At 37.8% G+C, this 21,163-nt stretch overlaps 1 protein-coding gene across 2 annotated transcripts in view; it reads right to left on the bottom strand.

Moving 5' to 3' along the window:
* The window catches only part of DYM (dymeclin), a 281,123-nt gene that overhangs the window by 158,630 nt on the left and 101,330 nt on the right, over positions 1-21,163 (bottom strand). For both annotated transcript variants that reach the window (XM_069468007.1, XM_069468008.1), the window contains exons 11-13: positions 17,745-17,870; positions 11,845-11,958; positions 10,766-10,860 (exon numbers count right to left, since the gene is read on the bottom strand). In XM_069468007.1, the coding sequence (XP_069324108.1) occupies positions 10,766-10,860; positions 11,845-11,958; positions 17,745-17,870 (335 nt within the window). The remainder of the gene's footprint in view (positions 1-10,765; positions 10,861-11,844; positions 11,959-17,744; positions 17,871-21,163) is intronic.

The following is a 21,163-nucleotide window of genomic DNA, read 5'->3' as shown; positions in this document are numbered from 1 at the left end:
AATATATTACATGTTAACAATAATATAGTTAATGAAAACTCTTCAGTCATGTGAAAAACATTGGTTCACTGAGTTATGTAGATCTTTCAAATGTGGACACATTTCATCATACCACATTTTAAAAATCCACATTTATTAACATCACTGATCTTATAACATTGGTCTTTAAATTATTGGGAAACTGTCTAACTCATGATGTCAGGTACAAGTTTTTCAAAACTCTAATTTTTGCTTGAAAGCTCTAATATTATTATAGGCAACCGACACTGGCGTTTTCTTTGAAGTAACAGGCTCATTTTATTCCTTTTCAAGAAAATGTCTGCCAAGATTGCCACGTGTTCTTTCATGTGAAAATGGTACTGCATCACAAAAGTGGCTAGTTCAGCTCACAACTCAATCCCACACATACTTTTCCTCAAGACAATCACTGTAGTTCAGTATGGAGTAAGAGTGCTTTACATGAACTTCTAGTTTTATCACACAAAATATTAAAAAGATGTACTCAGGGGTCACGATTCATTATAACTAATTATTTTTACCGTTTCATCAAGGGTGTTTAAAAGTGAAAATGGCTTTCTTCTTCCCATTGCAAACATGTGGTTGTAGAAAGCCTTAGATCATCTTTCTTTAAAGGTCCTTCTAAATCTACAACTTTATGATTTGTTTTTAAATCAAAAATATCCTGGTTTTGTCAAAGCCACTTGGAAACAAGGCTTTAAGGGCTGTGTTAATGACGCTGACATCTGAACTAGAGGAAGGTTCATTATGACACATGTACAAAGCAGAAACTAACAAAGTCATTTAGTTCTTTACTCCTTCTGAGATATATAAATACAATGCATTAGCAATTGAGAGATAAAACCTAGAGCACTATCAACTAGCTACCTCAATGAAACAGTGACAGATTTTTTTGTAATTGGCCATAGAAATGAATAACTAGGTAGAGACTATTGGGAGACAATTCTCCACGGGTCTCTCATGTTTCTGCACATCTTAAAAGCAGAGGCATTAATAGCCTTGTGCTCTGGAATATCCTTTCATGGATGCTTGTAGAGTGAAGAGACTTGGAAAACACAGAGTCTCCCTCTACAGCAGAGGCAATTTATTTGCTATTAAATATATTAAAGATGCCTTCCTCCAAAGCAAAGGTTGGCAGGTTTGCTTGAAGCCTATTAAGTAAAATTCCCAAGCTTAGGGTTCCTCTCCTATAATGCAACCCACTGCATTTGCAGGTGTCACCTGCCCCTTGTCACATTGCCCTGTGGGCGTGGGAAATCACAGATGAAAATGATTCTGGCTCCTACTACTGCTATAATAATTTATAATAAAATAAATAATAAAAGGACAATAACAAACTCTCCTATGTCTCTCTGACCCAGAAATCTTAAGTCACCTACTAGGATCCACAAAACTGTGACGGGCTAATTTGTTAGCTTGAAAGTAAGGTAAAAATCTCAGATCCCTCACAGTAGTAGACAAGAATGGAGGTTTAATAATTCACAGCTAAGAGGACAAAGTATGAACCATACCTGCCACCCCCCATACTCAGCTACCTCTACAACGTGATGGTGATATTCCATAAAGCTCCATGCAAGTTATTTTATCTTTTATTTCAGAATATTACGGGGGTACAAATGTTTTGGTTACATGATTTGCTTTTGCGCAGTTTGAGTTAAAGTTATATGTGTGCCCATCACCAAAATAGCGTGCATTATACCATTAAGTATGAATTTACCCATCCCCTCCCTCTCCCTTCCCTGGTTTCCATTGAGTTTTACTACTATATGTGCACATGGGTATTGATCAATCAGTTCCAATTTAATAGTGAGTACATGTAATTATTTGTTTTTCCATTCTTGCGATACTTCGCTTAGAAGAATGGTCTTCAGTTCCATCCAGGTTGTTACAAAAGGTATTTCACCATTTTTTATGCTGAGTAGTGCTCCATGGTATACATATAACACATTTTATTAATCTACTCATGTGTTGATGGGCACTTGGGTTCATTCCACATCTTTGTGATTGTGAATTGTGCTGCAACAAACATTCGAGTGCAGGTGTCTTTTTGATAAAATGATGTTTTTTCCTTTGGGTAAATACCCAATAGTGGGACTACTGGATCAAATGATAGGTCTACTTTTAGTTCTTTGGGGTATCTCCATGCTATTTTCCATAGAGATTGTACTAGTCATGTAAGTTATTTTACCATTTAATTTACCATGTGGCAATTTTGTCCACAAAGGTCTTTACTTATAAGAAACAAAAAATGTGATAAATGTATGAAGTGCTTCTTTAAAGCTGACATTTTGAATGTGCCAGCAGTCTAAACTGAAATTAAACCAATTATGAAGTTTTCACATGTCTCATCAGGTCTGCCAAGATATCCTGTTGTACATTACTAGCAAATCCTCTGAATACTTAGAAATTTTCAATTGGAAACTTATAAATTTTCAACTGGGAACTGTCTAAATGTTCTCAGTGTAACTTCTTAAGAAGGGACTACTGAAAAAGCAAACCATGCCAGATTTCCCTGAAAAATTTAGCTGCCTTCAAAGTACCACTGGCTGTAGGAAGTACAGGAAGCCAGATTTTTAAGGCAAACATTCCTCCTTCCTTTCTTGGCTACTGCTACACCAAGATCAAACAAGGATCAGCACAGGCCAAAGGGATGGAGAAACTGGAAACTATTTCCTAGGCATTGGGCAAGAGCAAGTTAATTCTATCTTTTAAAAAATGAAATCACATACGTTTAAGAGATTTATATTGCAAGTCATTGCTCAGATCTACCAATCTAAAATAAAACACATCATTATAAACTTCTATCTGCATAGAGATCTTCATTTTCTTTCTTTAGAAAAATATTTGGGAAAAACACACAATTTGATGATCCATTGAGCAGGGAATCAGAATCTAGGAATATTAACAGAGAACAAGAAATTCTTTCGTAGAGATGTTATCCAGATTTATTTTTAGATTGAAACTATTTCAAAAATGTTATAATACTATAATAGAGAAAACAGAGATGCAAAAGACTTCAAGAGCCATTGTTAACTCTTACAATACAACCATGAAGTAGGTATCATATCACCTTACAGAGGTGGAAAACAGGTTAAATAACTTACCAAGATTTGGGGAAGAGAACTGAACTATTTGTTATAACTTTTAGTATCAGATAATTCCTTCCCTAAAGAAACAATTTCCTGACTACAATGATATCAGATAATGATGTGAGGTTGAAACCGAATTAGAGTTTTAAAAAATAAAACAAACTCTTTTTTTTTTTTTTTTTTTTGAGACAGAGTCTCGCTCTGTTGCCCAGGCTAGAGTGAGTGCCGTGGCGTCAGCCTAGCTCACAGCAACCCCAAACTCCTGGGCTTAAGCGATCCTCCTGCCTCAGCCTCCTGAGTAGCTGGGACTACAGGCATGCGCCACCATGCCCGGCTAATTTTTTCTATATATATTTTTAGTTGGCCAGATAATGTCTTTCTATTTTTAGTGGAGATGGGGTCTCGCTCTTGCTCAGGCTGGTCTCAAACTCCTGACTAAAACAAACTCTTGATTAACATTTAATTTCTAGATACAACATAGGGCATTAGCCTAAAATAAAAATTTAAGAAATCTCAAATTAAATAGGACTTTGGCAGTGGTAGGCACACAGTAGAAACTCAATAAGTAGTCACTGAATTAAAAACAAAAGTTTCTTACATCTAATATCAAGGATTAGAAGAAAAATATCAGGCTAAAAGATATATAGTTCTTATCCTCTTTTCCATGTTTATTTCCCAGGATTTCCATACACCATGTGTTGTAATACCTGAACACATCCATACCTAACTCAAATAGTCAGTTTAAAAACAACTAAAAGGACCTGATTGTCTTTGCTACTATAACCTTAGGTACTCTATTGCAAAGCAGTCGGGATGCGGGGTGGGGAACAGCAAATGGAATGATAACAAGGGCGTGGCTACTTCAGATTGCAAACCCGTAGGAGTTTGGGTCCATGGTCCCATGGTGGGTGAATCACTCTTAGAAGGAATATTCTGCCACTCTTGGACTGAGCATGGGCTTTTGATCTGGACAAACCTGGGACAGCCACTTACCAGCTACGTAGAGCTAACACCCTCAACTATCCAAGCCTCCAGACCTTCACTAGCTTTATATGTAACAGAAGAAAGACAAGTGGTGAGACAGTGAAATGAAAGGTATGGATTTATTATTAAATGGACCTTATTTCAAAAATAAGACAGAATTCCTAAAATATCATAACCATAAAAAAGCCAGATATCATGTTAATATTAAATATTAAATATCATGTTAATATTAAATATTCAGATAATATTTATCTGAATGTGTGTGCGTGTGTGTGTGTGTGTGTAATATAAATTCATCCCAAGAACAAATAAGCCAATTTGCTTATTAATATTCTCTTTTAGGTTTTTAGTTCAATGTATTATTTGGTTCAGAAAATAATTAACCCATGAAAACTTAATTCCATGGGAATAGACGTGAGGAAGCCCGAAGAGACAAGTTAATACTAGAGTATTATTAAAAACAAATTGTCTATCTTTCTTTGACTCCACGGGCCTGAAAAGGTCTATATTTGCCCAAAAGAGAGGAGCTAACCGCAGAGTTAAATAACCAACTTGTGTTTTTTAGCCTTCAAAGAAAATTCTGAGTGACTCAAATAGGCATCATCACATGTGCAGAGCAGGAAAAGGCGGCTCACATAAAATGCCATCTTGAGACTACACGAAAGCTGCACAGCCATAAACTTAATTAAAATCTGAAGTGTATGAGTTCACGGCTGATAGATAACTGTGAGAAAAGGTGAAAGTATAAACCACAGATTTGCGAATTTTCAAACTCTTAATTAGATTTTGCCAAAAATAACTGTATAACTCTTACAAAATAAATTGTTTCAACTAAAAACCTAATCTATGTTTTCTATTAATTTATTCTCAAGAGGTTGGAAAAACCACCTTTTATCTCCAGTAATTATTACTCTGCTTAAGCGACATAACTTGCAACTTCAGGCCAGGCCACTGTTTCTTAAGTGCCTACTTGGGAGAGGTCAAGACTCTGAAATTCAATTCATCCCACCCGCACTTCTGAGAGAAGCCAGGTAATCACAGCCAGATTTCCCAACTTTCTCCTTTTCCGGGCCTTTCTTCCCTGCTCCTGCCCGGGTAACTAGCACCTGGACCAGAAAATGACAGCGACCTACGGCTGCTACGATGAGATGAATAGAGCCAACTGAGTTCTTCCCCTTTTAACCTGAAGAAGGGGGAAATATGCAGTAACTGTGCTGGCAGCAGCTGGGTCCAAAGTCAAAAGGCCTGGGAGCCGAGCTGGGGAACCTTGCAGCGAGCTGAAGAAACCACTGTAGGTTTGAGATAAAAGGAACAGAATAGAGAGGTGGGAAGCTGGTTAAAAAAGAAAGACCTACAGAAAGAAGAGATACCACCAGGAACCACCTCAACGTTTTTCCAGTTCCAGACCACATGTATCCAGATTCAGGAATGTAGCTGTGAAAAAGCAGGCAACTGTAACGATTCAGGAAGGCTGGAGCAGCAGGTATATGTCAAATAGCAGGACAGGGCCCAGACTATGTGCTCTAAGATGAGGTTCCTCAGCCCTGACGCTGTTGACATTCTGGGGTAGATAATTCTTTGCTGTGGGTGCTGCCCTGTGCCTTGCAGGATGTTTAGCAACATCTCTGGTCTACCTACTAGATGTCAAAAGCAACCTCCTCCCCAGTTGTGGCAACCAAAAGACAGACAAACAAAAAACTCCAGATATTGTTAAATGTCAGCGGCCAGTGGGGGAGGCACAAAATCACCCTAGTGGGGAGCTCAGGTTGGATTTTTAACCTGCTGGCAATGGGAAGCCATTATTGATTTTAAGCAAAGGAAGCAGTAAGATCAGATTTGTTTTTCAAATGGATGCAGCAGTGTGGAGGGGTGAAAAGGGAGGCAAAAAGACCATGCAGACTACTGACACAGTTGGGATGAAGATGATGAACAAGTGAACCAGGACAGCAAGGATAGAGACAGAAAAGAGGGCATGAATGCAAGTTCCAGTGGCAGAGTTATGCACAACTTCAGGGCCCAATAAGATACAGAATTAGAGGGGGAGGGAGAAACGTTACAGAACTGGTTGGCAATTTAGGTGACGGTGGTGAGGCCCATTACCTAGGATAGGGAACTTAAAAGAAAAAGCAAGTTTGAAAATGAGTTCATTTTAAACATAATCGGCCGGGCGCGGTGGCTCACGCCTGTAATCCTAGCACTCTGGGAGGCCGAGGTGGGCGGATCGTTTGAGCTCAGGAGTTCGAGACCAGCCTGAGCAAGAGCGAGACCCCATCTCTACTAAAAATAGAAAGAAATCATATGGACAGCTAAAAATATATATATCGAAAAAATTAGCCGGGCATGGTGGTGCATGCCTGTAGTCCCAACTACTCGGGAGGCTGAGACAGGAGGATCCCTTGAGCTCAGGAGTTTGAGGTTGCTGTGAGCTAGGCTGACGCCACGGCACTCACTCTAGCCTGGGCAACAAAGTGAGACTCTGTCTCAAAAAAAAAAAAAATAAAATAAAATAAACATAATCAAATTTGCAGTAAGGGTGGGATATTCAGGTAGTGAACCTAGTAGAGCTGGTGCTCAGCTAGCTAACACAGGTACAGTACAATGTGCCAAGCCCTATACAAATATTAACTCACTTGATCTTCACCTTAATCCTCTGAGAAAGCAACTACTGCCACGTCCACCTTACAGATGGGGAAACTGCTGATAGAGAAATTAAATGAGGTCTCCAAGATTCCACAGCTAGTGGTTTCATAGTTGAGATTCCAAACCCTGGCAGTCTCGCTCCAGAGTCTGTGCCCTGACCCTCGACACTGTACTGCCTGTCAGTCCAGTGAGAGAGAAAGAGAAAGATCTAGATTATGAATTTAGATTTTGGTGGTTTTCAGTATACAAATGACAGGAGGTGAAGTCATAGGCATCCATGTGATCTCCCGGGGAAAATGTGTAAAGACAAAAGAAAAAAACAAGGCAGAATGAGATACTAGAGAAAACTATCTGTTAAGCTAAGGGGGAAGGAGAACCAGAGGAAAGAGCCAGCAGAGGGATGCAAAAGGCTGTAAGGGAAAATCTTAAGGTCAAGAAATAAATAATATCTTCGTAACCCACAGCAATCCCTTGCATATAATCTGCTATTTATAAATGTTTTTAAATTGAATTAACAACCTCATAATCCCAAATAATGAACATATCAAATATCCATGCTTATAGTACATCCAAAAGACTTTATAACGTTGAGCAAAACTCAAATCATATCTGTGATTTTTCTAAGACACCAAGAGTTTGTGGGAGATACATTGTCATTAAATGTGAAAGTAGCCTAGGTACCGTAAGAAACCGATCCTTACATTTATTTATGTTCAGCTAAGAAGGTTTTTAAAAGTTTTGCTCAAATCCCATCACAGCAATGTAACATGCGACTCTGTTTTGCATTTTGTTGAAAATCACACAAAATATTGGCTCTTCTGAGTTCTGCAACGGACAGATATAAAATTGTGTAGTGTCTTCCTAAAAGAGGATTTAGGAAACATGTATGTGAAAACTGATTACTTCTCACTTGAAGGCGTTACTAGAGCATCAGGCGAATCCCGAGCTGTACTACTATAATAACCCTTCTGGGTGTCTAAACAGTTTTTGTTATGCATTCCTTATCATACTTTACAATTCTGCACCCTCAACACAAACATTTAGTAGAAAATGAGTTCCCTCAAAATACAAAAAGGCTAGCCCCCATTTCCAATTCAAGACAAGTGTTTTCTCAGGAAATAAATTGTGATTTCCAGGCCAAAATGAAAGCATTTTCTAAACTTTAATGTGCATACAAATCATTTGGGGATCTTGTTAAAAAAGGAGGCTCTGATTCAGTTGATTTGAAGTTGGGCCTACATTCTGTATTTTTAACAAGCTCCCTCCTGGATGACATGATGTTCTTTCTGATCCACGCCGGCTACTTAAATGTGGTCTTGGGCAAGAAGCATTAGCAGCACTTGGGAACCTGTTAGAAATGCACTTCCCTCAGTATGACAAACTGAACATAGTAATATCATCTGCTGCCCTTAGAAATTTACCTTAGATTCTTTTCTTTAAAATCCACTTATGCTCAGGAGGCTGAGGCAGAAGGACTGTTTGAGCCTACGAGTTTGAGACCAGACTGGGCAACACAGTGAGACCCCATCTCAAAAAAAAATCCACTTATAACTCATTCATTCACATTTTCTTTTTTGTTGTTATTGAAGATTAGATCTTCTTTTCTCTCTATTCCTTCCATGATTCTAAACTGTGAGTCTAACACTTAAGCCCCTCCACAGTAAGACCCCAGCTGGTTCTTTCAGCCCTCTCACCTAGATTCCCTATACAGGTCCACGACATGCCAATTAAATGGGACTGGTTATTTTCTACATATAAAACATCCTCTCTTACCACCCCTCCTTCGTGTTTTGCTTTGGTTTGTTGTAGTTGATGCTTTAGGAAAAGCTAGTCTCCACTGCCATCCGTCTCTGGTCACCTTGCCTAATCTCTCAATGAGATATGATCTCACCATTCTGGGAACCAACAACTTTCCCCTACCACGGGGATTTTCTTTCATTATAATGTTTACCACATTCTGCTGTATATAAGATCCTTGTATTTTATATACAAAGATGGGTCCTTGTCTTATCCTTGCTACTCAATTATAAGCTACTTGAAGACAGGAAATCTTTATTATTTATTTTGATATTCCTTGCATTGCTTAACATAGTTCTTCACTCGAGTAATGCTAAATAAAAATCTATTAAATATTACAAAGAAGTAAAGCACTTTTCATTATTGATGATAAACTTAGTCTAAATATACCCACATCACAAATCTAAATTGTTTCTTATTTCTTCAAATATGATTAGTTTGTTCTCTGTTTGTCACCACATATAAAAAATTAAGCACGGTGCTTTATTTGTATTTTTCCCCAACTCTCACATTTGGAAAATTTTTACTTTGTTTAATGCATTTTTATCAGAACTTAAATTCTGAGCCAGATAGTTTCATACTGAACAGGTCAAATGTTCACTGATCAATTGAGGAAAATTAATCTTGTAATGAAATCTTCATGAAACCATTGTAAAACTCCACATAAACAGAAAAACAGACTAGAAAGCAGCACAGAAATCATTAAATCAGTCATGTTGAAATAAAGCACAGTGACAAAAGTTAACTTTTGGAAACTAAAGGCTCTTCAGAATACCTAGGAGAGTCCAAGGTATGAGGGAACTGCTACGTTTATTTTAAATCACGAAGTTCGTGTTAGTCCAAAGTCAGCCAACTGAACAATCTTTCAAGTACAAACCCAAAATACAATCCAGTAGAATGTATTAAGACCAGACATAAATTAAATTGTGAGTCAATGCAAAATATCCTCTACTAAATTCTGAAGATAAACAAACAGATAAAGAACATAAGTTAATTTTAAATAACTGTTAACAATGAGTCCAGGTCAATAAACATCCAACCAATGGACAGAATATGAGATCAGAGCTTAAAAGTGATAGAAAGTTGTGATCATCTCTGACTGGAAAACAAAAATTAATGGTCAAAACTACACTACCCTAAAAGCAAGACTAAAAGGAAACAGTATGACTTCACTGACTTATATAACAAATGTTCTACTCAAGAGCTGTTTGGACGATATTGAGCACCCTACCAGAAGGAAAAAAAAGTACCGCTATAGGTTAAAGATCCCTGGGGCAAATGATATTCATTCACGATTGGTTAATTAGCTTTCCTACCCTTAAAGACCATGCCTTTGGCAAATGGTGGGGAAGAGGCAATGGTTTCTGGCAGACAGAATAATGGCTCCCCCTAAAACATCCACATTCTAACCCTCTGAACTCGGGGAATATGTTACCTTGCATGGCAAAAGGAACTTTGCAGTTATAATTCTGACCTTAAGATGAGATTATCCTGGATTATTCTGGCAGGGCCAGAGAAATCACAAGCGTCCTCAGAATGGAAGGAGGGGACCACAAGAGAAGGTCAGCGTGATGAGACGTGAGGACTCAACAACCTACTGTTGCTGGCTTTAGAAATGGAGGAAGAGGCCACGAGCCAAGGAACGCTGGCAGCCTCTGACAGCTAGAAAAGGCAAGGAAACAGCTTTTCCTTTACAGCCTCCAGAAAGAAATGCAGCCCCACTGACATCTTGATGTTGCCTAGTGAGACCCGTGTTGGACATACAGGTAAGGTAACCAATCTGTGTTGTCTTCAGCCACTATTGTGTGGTCATTTGTTATGGCAGCAATAGGAAACTAATATAAGGGTAAACTGCTAAGAAAATAATTCTCTAAAACAAATAGATAAATCCTTAAAAGTGTACTGTGATGCTCTATAAAATGCTCATCAAATATATTGATTTAGTTTGCATTATTAAAAAATATACTTGCTGCTCTGTAAAACGCTAACAACACAACACTTAAAACTACATTTTGTAAAAAAGATTAAAAGGAAATACAATTAACTTTGATCAAAAAATTGGGTTAGAAAACAGAACAGAATGAGATATGTTTAACCAAACAAGAAGGTGATGAAAATTAAGTAGGAAAATTTGATATTCCTCATGGATAACATCTAAAAAGGAACCACCACAGTGTCCTTCCTAACAGGTCAGCCAAAAGGCAAAAATCAGTGTTTCTTTTAAAGTTCCCGTTTACCTGATGATCCTCTGGGCAGCATACTGATGGAGCGAGCGGAACTGTGCCGACATGTTTGCTAACGCTGCCAAACAGTTGGTGTGAAGATACTTGTCCTGTCAGGAGACAAGTTTCAAACATACATCAAGTTTTCTCTGTATTTTAAGCAAGGCTGACTAGAAGCAAATGTAAACTCAACTGTCATTCATTTTAACAAGTTCAGGCCCACAATCCCTTTTCTCTAATTCCCAAATCCACAAAGCACTGAAAATTCAAAGTTGTTTTTTTTACAACTTATTTGGAAGCAACACACAAAAATTATGATGTTACTGATGGTCTCTGTTATTCCCACCATGGTGTATATTAGAATATCTTGTGCTACAGAAATATTCACATTTAATTACAGTATGTTGCTTTGGACCCTAGTGGTTATGCATAATATAGCATATAAACTATAATTATCTTTCTAAAATTCAAAGAATTCTCCATTCTAAAACACATCTGGCTCCTAGGGTTTCAGATAAAAAAACACAGACATGTATCTATATTAGCCCTACAGAAGGAAATAACTGAAAACAATTCAGTAAACCTGATCGTTTCTCTTAGCTATTAATTCTGTACATTGCTTCTCTTTGATAACATTTCTACTGATCAGAACTGAAATTTATTCCTAGGTACTGTGAATAGAATCCAGTAGAATTTTTTCCTACTCTTTAAAGTATTCTCTCCCTTCTACTTTTCTTTCTCATTTGAATTCATATTTTCCTTTGCTTATATCTTGTTATACTTGGTTGTTTGTTGCTTTTAAAAGGCAAATCGGTATTATCGGTCCAGCAAAGATATACAATAGCTTTTATCTAAATGTGCCACATTGCTTGTTTTCTATTTCATATAAAATAATTCTGATCATACAATCCATTAAATATCAAGAACAGATAGTCCATTTCACTAGGACCATGAAATACAGTGACTATCTGCTCATCGGTGTTTTTCCACTGTATTTCATGAGAATTTTAGCACTGTAAATGGGGATTGCTTTAAACTACAGTCTTAATTGTACTGTATGCAGAAAGATAGAAAAATAGCTATGAAATACTTACTCTCGTCCTTGTCATGTTGTACTGAATGGTTCTGATTACGACCAGTATCAGGAGACTCCCGAGGGAAATTTCAGTTAAAACTCGTTCTGAATACCAAGTAATATTTTTTAGTATCTGTAATGGGGAAGAAAAGTTTAAGTAAAATGATTGCTTTAATGAAAAAGGAATTACTCCACGTCCACAATTTTTGAAAAGCCGTGGCTTTGCTCTGAAGATGAGTTAAGCAGCACAGAGAGAGGCTAAGAGCGTGAATGAGCCTGAATCTTCCAGAAGAGACGTGCCAGTGTTCTGCTATGGCTATGCAGAGCAGGCAGCGCTGCTGCACACCTGAACTGTCTTCCAAATCAAGTTGAGACATTTTCACAGTAAATTTGTAACATGGGTATCAGAGAGAGACGGGCGGGGGGAGAGAAAGAAAGGAGGAGAGGGAGAGAAAGACAGACAGAAAAACTGGGTAGCACAGCAGCCAAACTGGAGCTGCCACAAAGAAGGAGGTAAAATGCAAAAACAAAACAAAAATCCTAACAAAACCAAAACCAGAAATAACAAGTTCAGCTGAACACTAAAACTCCCTAATGTTTCCTTCCATTAAAGTTAGTCCTGATGTCCTTTCTCCTTGACTCCAGGAGAGTTGAGGTGCCATATTCTCCTCTATGCACAGAAAAGGAAGAGACTTCTAGGCTAATTCTTTTTTTTGGGGGGGGGGTGGATACAAGTGATTTATTCGGAAGATAACCCAGGAAGCAGGAATAAGGGCGTGGGGAGAGTAAGACAGGGAAGGAGGAAAAGCCTCTGCAAAGGTGTGCCATCGAGGTCACTACCATGAACAAAGGGGACTCAAGTCCAGTGAGACCTCTGGGAACCATCCTGAGTGCCCCACAAAACTGTCTACCAAAGGACCAGAGGCTGGGGCACCTATCCACTGGCTTCTAACCCTCCTGGGTGAGGGCTGTTCCCTGAAGCATCTTCCTTGTACTGTGCTGCACTTGCCTGGGATCCTAACAGACTCCTGGGCCTTCAGAGAAGACCCGGGGGCGAAGGCAGAAAGGAGAGGTGCCCTTTTCGGGTAAGAAGCTATCAGGAGGAGTCTGAGCTTCTGTGGAATGTTCACCATAGTTGCTGCTGAAATCAGAAGTAGGTCAAGAGGATGTGATCGGGACACCAAAAGCATCTGGAATGCCTGGCTTCTCCGTTCCCTGACCTCCTCTTTTCCAGTGATTCTGTCTTCCAACCTACCTCACCTACTCTCTCCCTTGATCAGAGCTTAGCCCTTGTCATTACCAATAACTGTCACTAGTAACAGCCTAAGCTTGACTTCACCCTCCAACTACTGCCTCTTATCTTTCCAGCTGGGTCCCTCTTACTGGGGCTCCAACAATTCTTAGACCCTCACCTGGACATACAGTGCTTCTATCTCACCATCTTTTTTCAGGGTTGTCACCCTCCTGATCCAGCTTAAATCCAATGGTCAATCATCAAACCCATTCCCCTGCTTATATGCTCAACTCCCTCTATCATTCTCCCTCAGCAGAACCCCAACCTTGGTTACATCCTATTCCACACCTATCAGTGCCTGCACCTGAGGCTGAACATGCTTTAGAATCAGACAGGTCCTGCCACTTACAATCTGTGAAACGTTGGGCACATTACTCAACCCTGCTGAATCTTAGTTTCCTTAGCTATGCCGGGTGGTCTCAATTAAAATTCCAGACAACTAGTCTCAAGTAGGCACTTAGGCCTGCCCAGGAATCATGCATTTCCTTAGTGCCTTCACTGCCCCACCATCATAGATAATAATTTCCTATCTTCTCCTTTTCTCCTCTCTTTATAAACCTCACAACATCCTCACTATCAGCTGATGACCTGGCTTCCAACTTCCATCAGGGAAAAGCAGCACTCGGAAGAGAACCTTCACTTCCAGGAGCCCATCTACTGCCTTGTGTCCATCCCACCACCAGCTGTGACTGTCCATGGTCCCAGCCAAGGTAAACCTCTCCCTCTTTGTGCCCAAAGTGCCATCCTCTGTCCTTATCAAGAACGTGGTTCTGGCAGATTTTCCACCTTCTATTTCCTGCATCACTGCTTTTTTCCTTCTAAATGATGGCACGTCCATCAGCCACCTCTCACTCCTCTTTTTCTCAGATGTGAAGTTTAAATGTCTCCACGAGGAGGGATTAAATTCCAGCATCGAATGTATTAATCTATGTAAAGTCCATAAAACTGTGCCTGAAATACAGTAAGCATTATACGTGTTAGCTCTTATTATTACACTTATTGAGTGCTTACACGTGTAATACATTATACATTATCATTTACATATATTATATTTAATCCTTACAGTAACTCTGTGATGTAGATGCTATTTTTATCCTAATTTAACAGTTGAAGAAATTAAGCTCAGCAGGGTCAAGTAACGCACCCAATGTCTCCCAGCTTAGAGGAGACAGGATCTGTTTGGACCTGTTCTGTTCTAAAGCACATACTCTTAAGCACTGTGCAAGGGATTCTTAGCCATTGGTTCACAGAAAAATCACCAGCGATGCTTGGGGAAAAGGCAGATTTGGGACCTAACTCCTGCCCTATGGAATCAGAATCCTTAGAGGGCAGAGGCTGGAAATCTGCTTTTTTAAAATACTCACTCCAGGTTATTTTGATGTGAGTGATCAACTATATTTGAGAAACTCCTTTATATATCCTTTACTATATATACAGAAAACAAATGAGAAGAATAAAGCAAACTGTTAACAGTTGATATTTTAGGAGAAAGAAGCAGTAAGAAAATTAAATTTGTGATTTGAAAGACCAGATTGAGACGTTCTCTACAGAAGCTATAGAGAAAAGTGGATATCTAATATCCACTTAAGAGTTCCAAAAGGAACAGACTAGAAGAAAAACAGAAAAATTTGTCATATGAGAAAATTTCTGAGAGGAGAAAAATTTCAACATTCCAAGCAGAAATACTGAAAAACAATCAAAACATTCTGGTAAGATTTATTAAATCACTGTATATGAGAAAATTCTATTGGCTTCCAGGCAGAGGAAACATGTTACCACCAAAGGAAAGAGAAGCAGACTCACATTAGAGTTCTCTTCTTGAACACTATACATATGAAGGAAAATAAAACACTGTCTACAGATTTTTGAGGAAATAGATTATGATTCTAGAATTCTACACCTAGAGAAACTACCACACAAGTATGTGGAAAAATAAAGACTTAGGTATCCAAAACACAGCATGAACCATCCATGCACCATTTCTGGGGAAAAAACCACCACCACACATGTAAGCATGTAGCAACGTCATAAATCCAGAAGAATTCCAGAGAAGGAGAATATAGACTACAGACGACAACAACACACACAGGGCTAATCCATGAAATCAGGAAAATATAAGTAAGTCCAAATAATATGGCTGCACCTTCGTTCTTCTAAGACACCAATAAAATAGATATTTCTCTGGCATGTCTGACAAAAAAAATTCCAGACATTATTAGAAATTAGAAGGAGGTATAGAAACAGATAAGAACAATAAAAAAGTAAAGGAATACCGTGTTGAATTTCTTATCCATATATTTGAAGGTGCGAGCATACACAGGTGCCTTCCCTTCACAGATTTCTACTAAGCTCAGCTCTCTGGCAAGCCCCAGGCTACTCAGCAGCCCCATCACAAATAATCCCACCCCGACCTGTCCTGCAGTGTCCACTCAGGCCGGCATATAACAAACACCCACTACATGGTGGTTGAGTATTGCTTGTGAGATAAAAAGTAAAAAAAATGTACAATTAATCAAGTAGAAGAGATAACCTACATGTAAAATAATAGTAGCTGAAAAAATTCAAAGCAATGATTTTTGCCAGCTGAATTTTTATAATAGGTAAAGTGTTCAACCTTTCTGATGCATTCTATTCTGTAAGGCAGTAGTTCTCAATATGTGATCCTGGGACAAACAGAGGTCCCTGAGACATTTCTGGAGAATTCTCAAAGTCAAAACCATTTTCATGATAATACTAAGACATTATTTTCTACTCTCATTCTCTTATAAGTGGAGCTTTCCACAGGCTACATGTCTTGATAGAATAACAAGTTGAATACAGAGGCAGACATGAGAATCTACTTATCTTCTGTTAAGGCAATTCATTTGCAAAAATGTAAAAAAGTGCCACTCTTCTCACTAAATTGTTTGTGGAAAATAGTAATTTTCATAAAAAATGTTATCGATGCTAATATGTAATGAATGGGGTTTTTATTATTACAATTATTATTATTTTATGTTGACTTACTTTCTAATGTGCCAAATGTGAAGAACTATAACCCACATAAAATAGTTCTTTGGTGTCCTCAATAATTTTTAAGCATAAAGACCAAAAAGTTTGAGAATCACTGCTGTAAGTCCGCAAGGGAAGACTAATCGAGGACACTCATCAGTCAACTTTACCAGTGAAGGAGTCTGTTTTTTAAAAGGACGCACACTTGAATATATTGTTTCTCCTCTCTTGGCTCCTTTACTTAGAAATAAATTATCCCAAGCCATCCTTATTTGGAATGGAGGTAATTAGCTCTTAATGTCTGCTTGTATAATGTCAACTGTACAACTGGATGGAGAAAGTGTTTTGAATAAAAGTAGTCATTTAACATTCAAAAAATAGTTAATGAGTATCCATATGATAAACTTACAATGTTTGCTATGCAAATTAGAAATCCAATTTAGCATTTACACACAGGTTTGTCTTTTTTTCCTATGAAAAATACATCATTATCTAGAAATTCTGGGTGATATTTTAAGAAAAAATTATAAATAACCCATTATACAGCTCACATAGCTTCCCATGGGACATTAATGTGTAATTAATAGGCAGCATAAAAAATTTTTCTTGGTAACCTAGTTGTAGTCCTTGACCTATTTATTTGGTTCTTATAAAAACAATTCCTCATTTTTCACATTCAGTGTTCATAACTTCATAGCTGTGGACTGTTACCACCTTGCTTATCCATCATGTTTATATTTTTATCACTTTATGCTTAAAGTAACTAAAAATAGCGTGTAGAAGGAAACCCCTCAAGGATCTAAAAATGTCTTCCTTCTCAAAAAGTATAGGAGAGGCTGAGCACACAGTGGCTCAGTGCTGGCAGGCGCACAGGGAATCCAGGGGAACACGCGCAGTGTGCAGGAAGGAAAGCTAATGCCTTATCTTCCATCTGAGAAAGATAACAGTATCTATATCTGAAAAATCAAGAAATAATAATACAAGCATGTTATTGAACACGGACAGAGCTGAAAGCATTTGTCTTTGGAAAGCAGGAATCAGGAATAGGGTGGACATGGGTCTGCTATTTTTCCTTAAAACCTCATACTTCTATGTAAGTTTTTAAGCTATATGCATGTATTACTCTGACACAAAGAAAATGCCAAAGAAAAAGATAAAACCAGTTTGGGAATGAAACTCTCCAACAGAACCAAAATTTAAAGAGTTAAATTATGGGAAGCTCTTCTAAAAAAATGTATAACACAATTTTTCAATTCTCCCTTTTGTTCCCTATTCCTTCTCTCATCCTGTATGCAAGGAGCAAAGCTGCCTGACAACGTATGCCGCATTAAAAAGTGGAAATGAAATGTTGCAGAAAACTGAACTCAGTAGCAGCAAAAACATTTGCATCAATTACTAAGGAACCATTCTGAGAATTTGTAATAGTGACTAATTGTCACCATTACGGGGGGCAGAAAAAGCACCACTTCATAAATCTGAAGAAAGACATACCATTTCTAATCCAAGTTATCAAAGAAACATCTACCAGGAAAAAAAAAAAAAAAGACAGAAGAAATGCTAAGACTGCAGTAAATCTTATGGAGGGACATGTCTATTCTGTAACTGTAACTCTAATCCAAGTAACGGTAGCTTACCACTTCATGAATGGATCTATTGAAGCCATCATCCTCTGTAAGGATCAACAGTATTATAAGGGCCATATACACATGGTGTGAATTTCTTTCTTCAACATGATACAGAATCTCAAGAATTGGTAAAACCTAGGGAATAAAAATCATAATTTACTATTTCAATACTTTAAGTCCAAATGTTTTAAATCTGTACACTATTATAACTTTTGCTTTAATATCATAGTTATATTTTTTCTATTAAAAAAAACATACAAACCCACTTTTGATTTAACGAGCTTTCCGTATGTATAGCTAAGATACCAGTACAGAAAATCATCACTAGCTCTGTGAAGGTCTGTGAAGGTCTGTGAAGGTCTAACCAACATGAAGGTGGGTTTTGCAGATGCCATTTAGGCTCATGGTTTGTTTCAAAATTTTTAAAAAGTCACATCACTTTCCTCCAACTTAACCAAAAAAGGAGGAGCAAACAGCTGCTCAGTGTATAGATATACCACATTTCATTTATCCATTCTTTTTTTGATGGGCATTTATACTGTTTCCACTTTTTGGCTATTATAAATAATGTTGCTATAAATATTCACGTGCGAGTCTTTCTGCAGACATGTTTTCATTTACCTTAGGTATATACCTAGCAGTAGAATTGCTGGGTCACATGGTAACTATTTAATTGTTTCAGGAACTGTCACATTTTCCCAAAGCAGTTGCACCATTTTATAATCCCACCAACAGTGTATGAGAGATCAGATTTCTCCACACCTCACCAATACCTATTATCTAACTTTTTGATTATAGCCATCACGGTGAGTATGAAGTGGTATCTCATTGCAGTTTTGATTTGCATTTACCTGATGACTAATGATGTCATTTTTTTTCATGTGTTTATTATTAGCTATTTATATAACTTTCTTGGAGAAATGTTTATTCAGAGCTTTCACCCATTTTTTAAGTGGGTTGTCCTTTTATTATTGAGTTACTACAGTTCTTTATTCTAGATGCAGCCCTTATCAGATAAATGATTTGCAAATATTTTCTCCCATTCTGTGGGCTGTCTTTTCACTTTCTTCATGGTGTCCTTAGAAGCACAAAACCTTTTTATTTTGATGAAGTGCAATTTATGTTTTATTCTTTTGTTGCTCATGTCTTTGTTGTTATATCTAAGAATCATTTGCCAAATCCAAGGTTGTAAAGATCTACTTCCATGTCTTCTTCTAAGAGTTTTACAGTTTTAGTTCTTTTTAGGTCTTTGATCCACTTTGAATTGATTTTGTATATGGAGTGAAGTAAAGGCCCGACTTTATTCTTTTACAAGTGGCTATACAGTTACACCAGCATCATGTATTAAAAAGACTATTCTTTCCACATTGGTCTTGGCACCCTAGCTAACAATCAGTTGACCATAGGTATATGGGTTTATATTGGGACTCTCAATCCAATTCCATTAATCTATTATGCCTATCCTTGTGCCAGTACCAACTGTGTTGGTAACTGTTGCTTTGTAGTAAGTTTTGAAATCAGAAAATGTAAGTCTACCTACTTTGTTCTTTTTCAGGATTGCTTTGGCTATTCTGAGTCCCTTGCAATTCCATATAAATTTTAGAACCACCTTGTTGATTTCTATAAAGAAATCAGCTGGGATTCTGATTGGTATCGTGTTAAATGTATAGGTCAGTTTGGGGAGTATTGTATTATTAACAATGTTAAGTGTTGTGAGCAATGAACATGGTATGTTTTTCCATTTCTTTCAACAATGTTTTATAGTTTTCAGAGTATCAAGAACTCCCCTTTACCCCTGTGGGTACGGTTGCTTACATTAAGAGGCCCCTTCCCATAATGATTGGTCAAAGAAGTGGGCACACAACCCATGAAGAGAATACTGGAGCTTTTCATGAAATTTTATGGATGAAGAATGTATAATTATTCTTCTTTTTAGGCTCAGGAGTTATAAGGTGGACATATGCCCAGAGCTGCTGGTAGCCATCTCTCTTTCCATTTGGAGAGTGATTGCCTGAGAATAAGGCCAAAGCTGTGGAAGCAGAGACAAGGGATCGAGAGACTGAGCCTGGACAACATCGTTTAGACCCTAGAAGCAGCCATGAGTGAAGCCAAAAAAATTGCAAGTTTTTAATTTGTGCATATACACAGTCCTTTTTGCTAAAGCTAGGCATAAGTGGGTTTGTTACTTACCACTAAGAGAATTATGACTATTTCAAATGTCTATCTACTTTTCTTGGGAAACACTTTGCTTGTGATAATAAAATAATAAAAATCATGTCCATAACTGGCTTTTCTAAAAAGAATGCCCTTTTAAATCCTGTTCTTAACAGTTAGGTTACTTGGATTCTCCCCTAGACACTATTCACAAACACAAAAAGAAATTTAGGAGGCCTTGTATTGTTATTCTAATAGATGCCAATTAAAAATGCATCACAAGAAGTTATGCTAGATCAATAAATAGTCTTGAGCTAAAACAAGTCAAACAGCAGTGAGTCAGACCACCGACACATGACCCTGAATAGAGGCAGGTTTGCCTCCAGCCTTACACACACAGTAAGGTATTCTTAGAAACACTGTAATGTGTCAAACATTACCTTCTTAATAACAAAGACTGTAGAATGAAAGAATTGTTAACAACAATAAGATCAGCACAGTAAAATTTCCTATTGATAATAGATTTTCTAACCGTAGCCTCAACAAATATTTATTATAGAAGAAAGAAAAAAGGGCAGATGGAACATAAATTAAGAAATTATCAAAGTAGTCTACGCAAGAAAATTAAAAAATAAAACCAAAAGAAGTAAACTCCACCCATCCCCTGAAACCCAAAATAAAACCTTTCAACTTTTTGCTGGTATATATCATCAAACAGAGACAACTGCTCTCTGCATCATCTTATATACCAGCAGCCCTATTACGGAACCTTCTGAAACAGGTGATGTCACAGGCTTTCTGCTTAGCGCCAACATTTCCCTTAGATACGTCACAGTCAGAATTGTGTCTGTGCTTAGGCACACACCCATCCGGAAACCAGCCTTCTCTTCAGAAGTTTTTACTCACATGAGCAGTACACTCTGACTCTCAATTTTGCTGTTTAATCCACATATAGCTGGTGTGGACACAGGTTCTTTCATCACATTTTTGTTCTTAGTGTCAATTTGACGTAGAATATGCTTAACAAATTCTAATTCGTGTTTCCTCGCTATTTGCACAGTATTTTAGACTTAACACTAAAAAAACAGCAACCAGATAACTGGAGAATCCTGCCATAAACCCATAAAAACTGGTGCAGAGGGAACATTCTGCTATCAGCCAGCTGCTGCCTACTTCAGGAATGTTCACATTTTTATGAATGAAGGGTTCAGAGTTATCTATATACTATGTATTTGAAACAATACTAGCACCTTGGTGAGGCAGCTTACTTTTCC

This window comes from Eulemur rufifrons, chromosome 5 (assembly GCF_041146395.1).
Source record: "Eulemur rufifrons isolate Redbay chromosome 5, OSU_ERuf_1, whole genome shotgun sequence".
In the NCBI taxonomy this organism is placed as follows: domain Eukaryota; kingdom Metazoa; phylum Chordata; class Mammalia; order Primates; family Lemuridae; genus Eulemur; species Eulemur rufifrons.
This window is presented reverse-complemented; position numbering and strand designations above follow the sequence as displayed.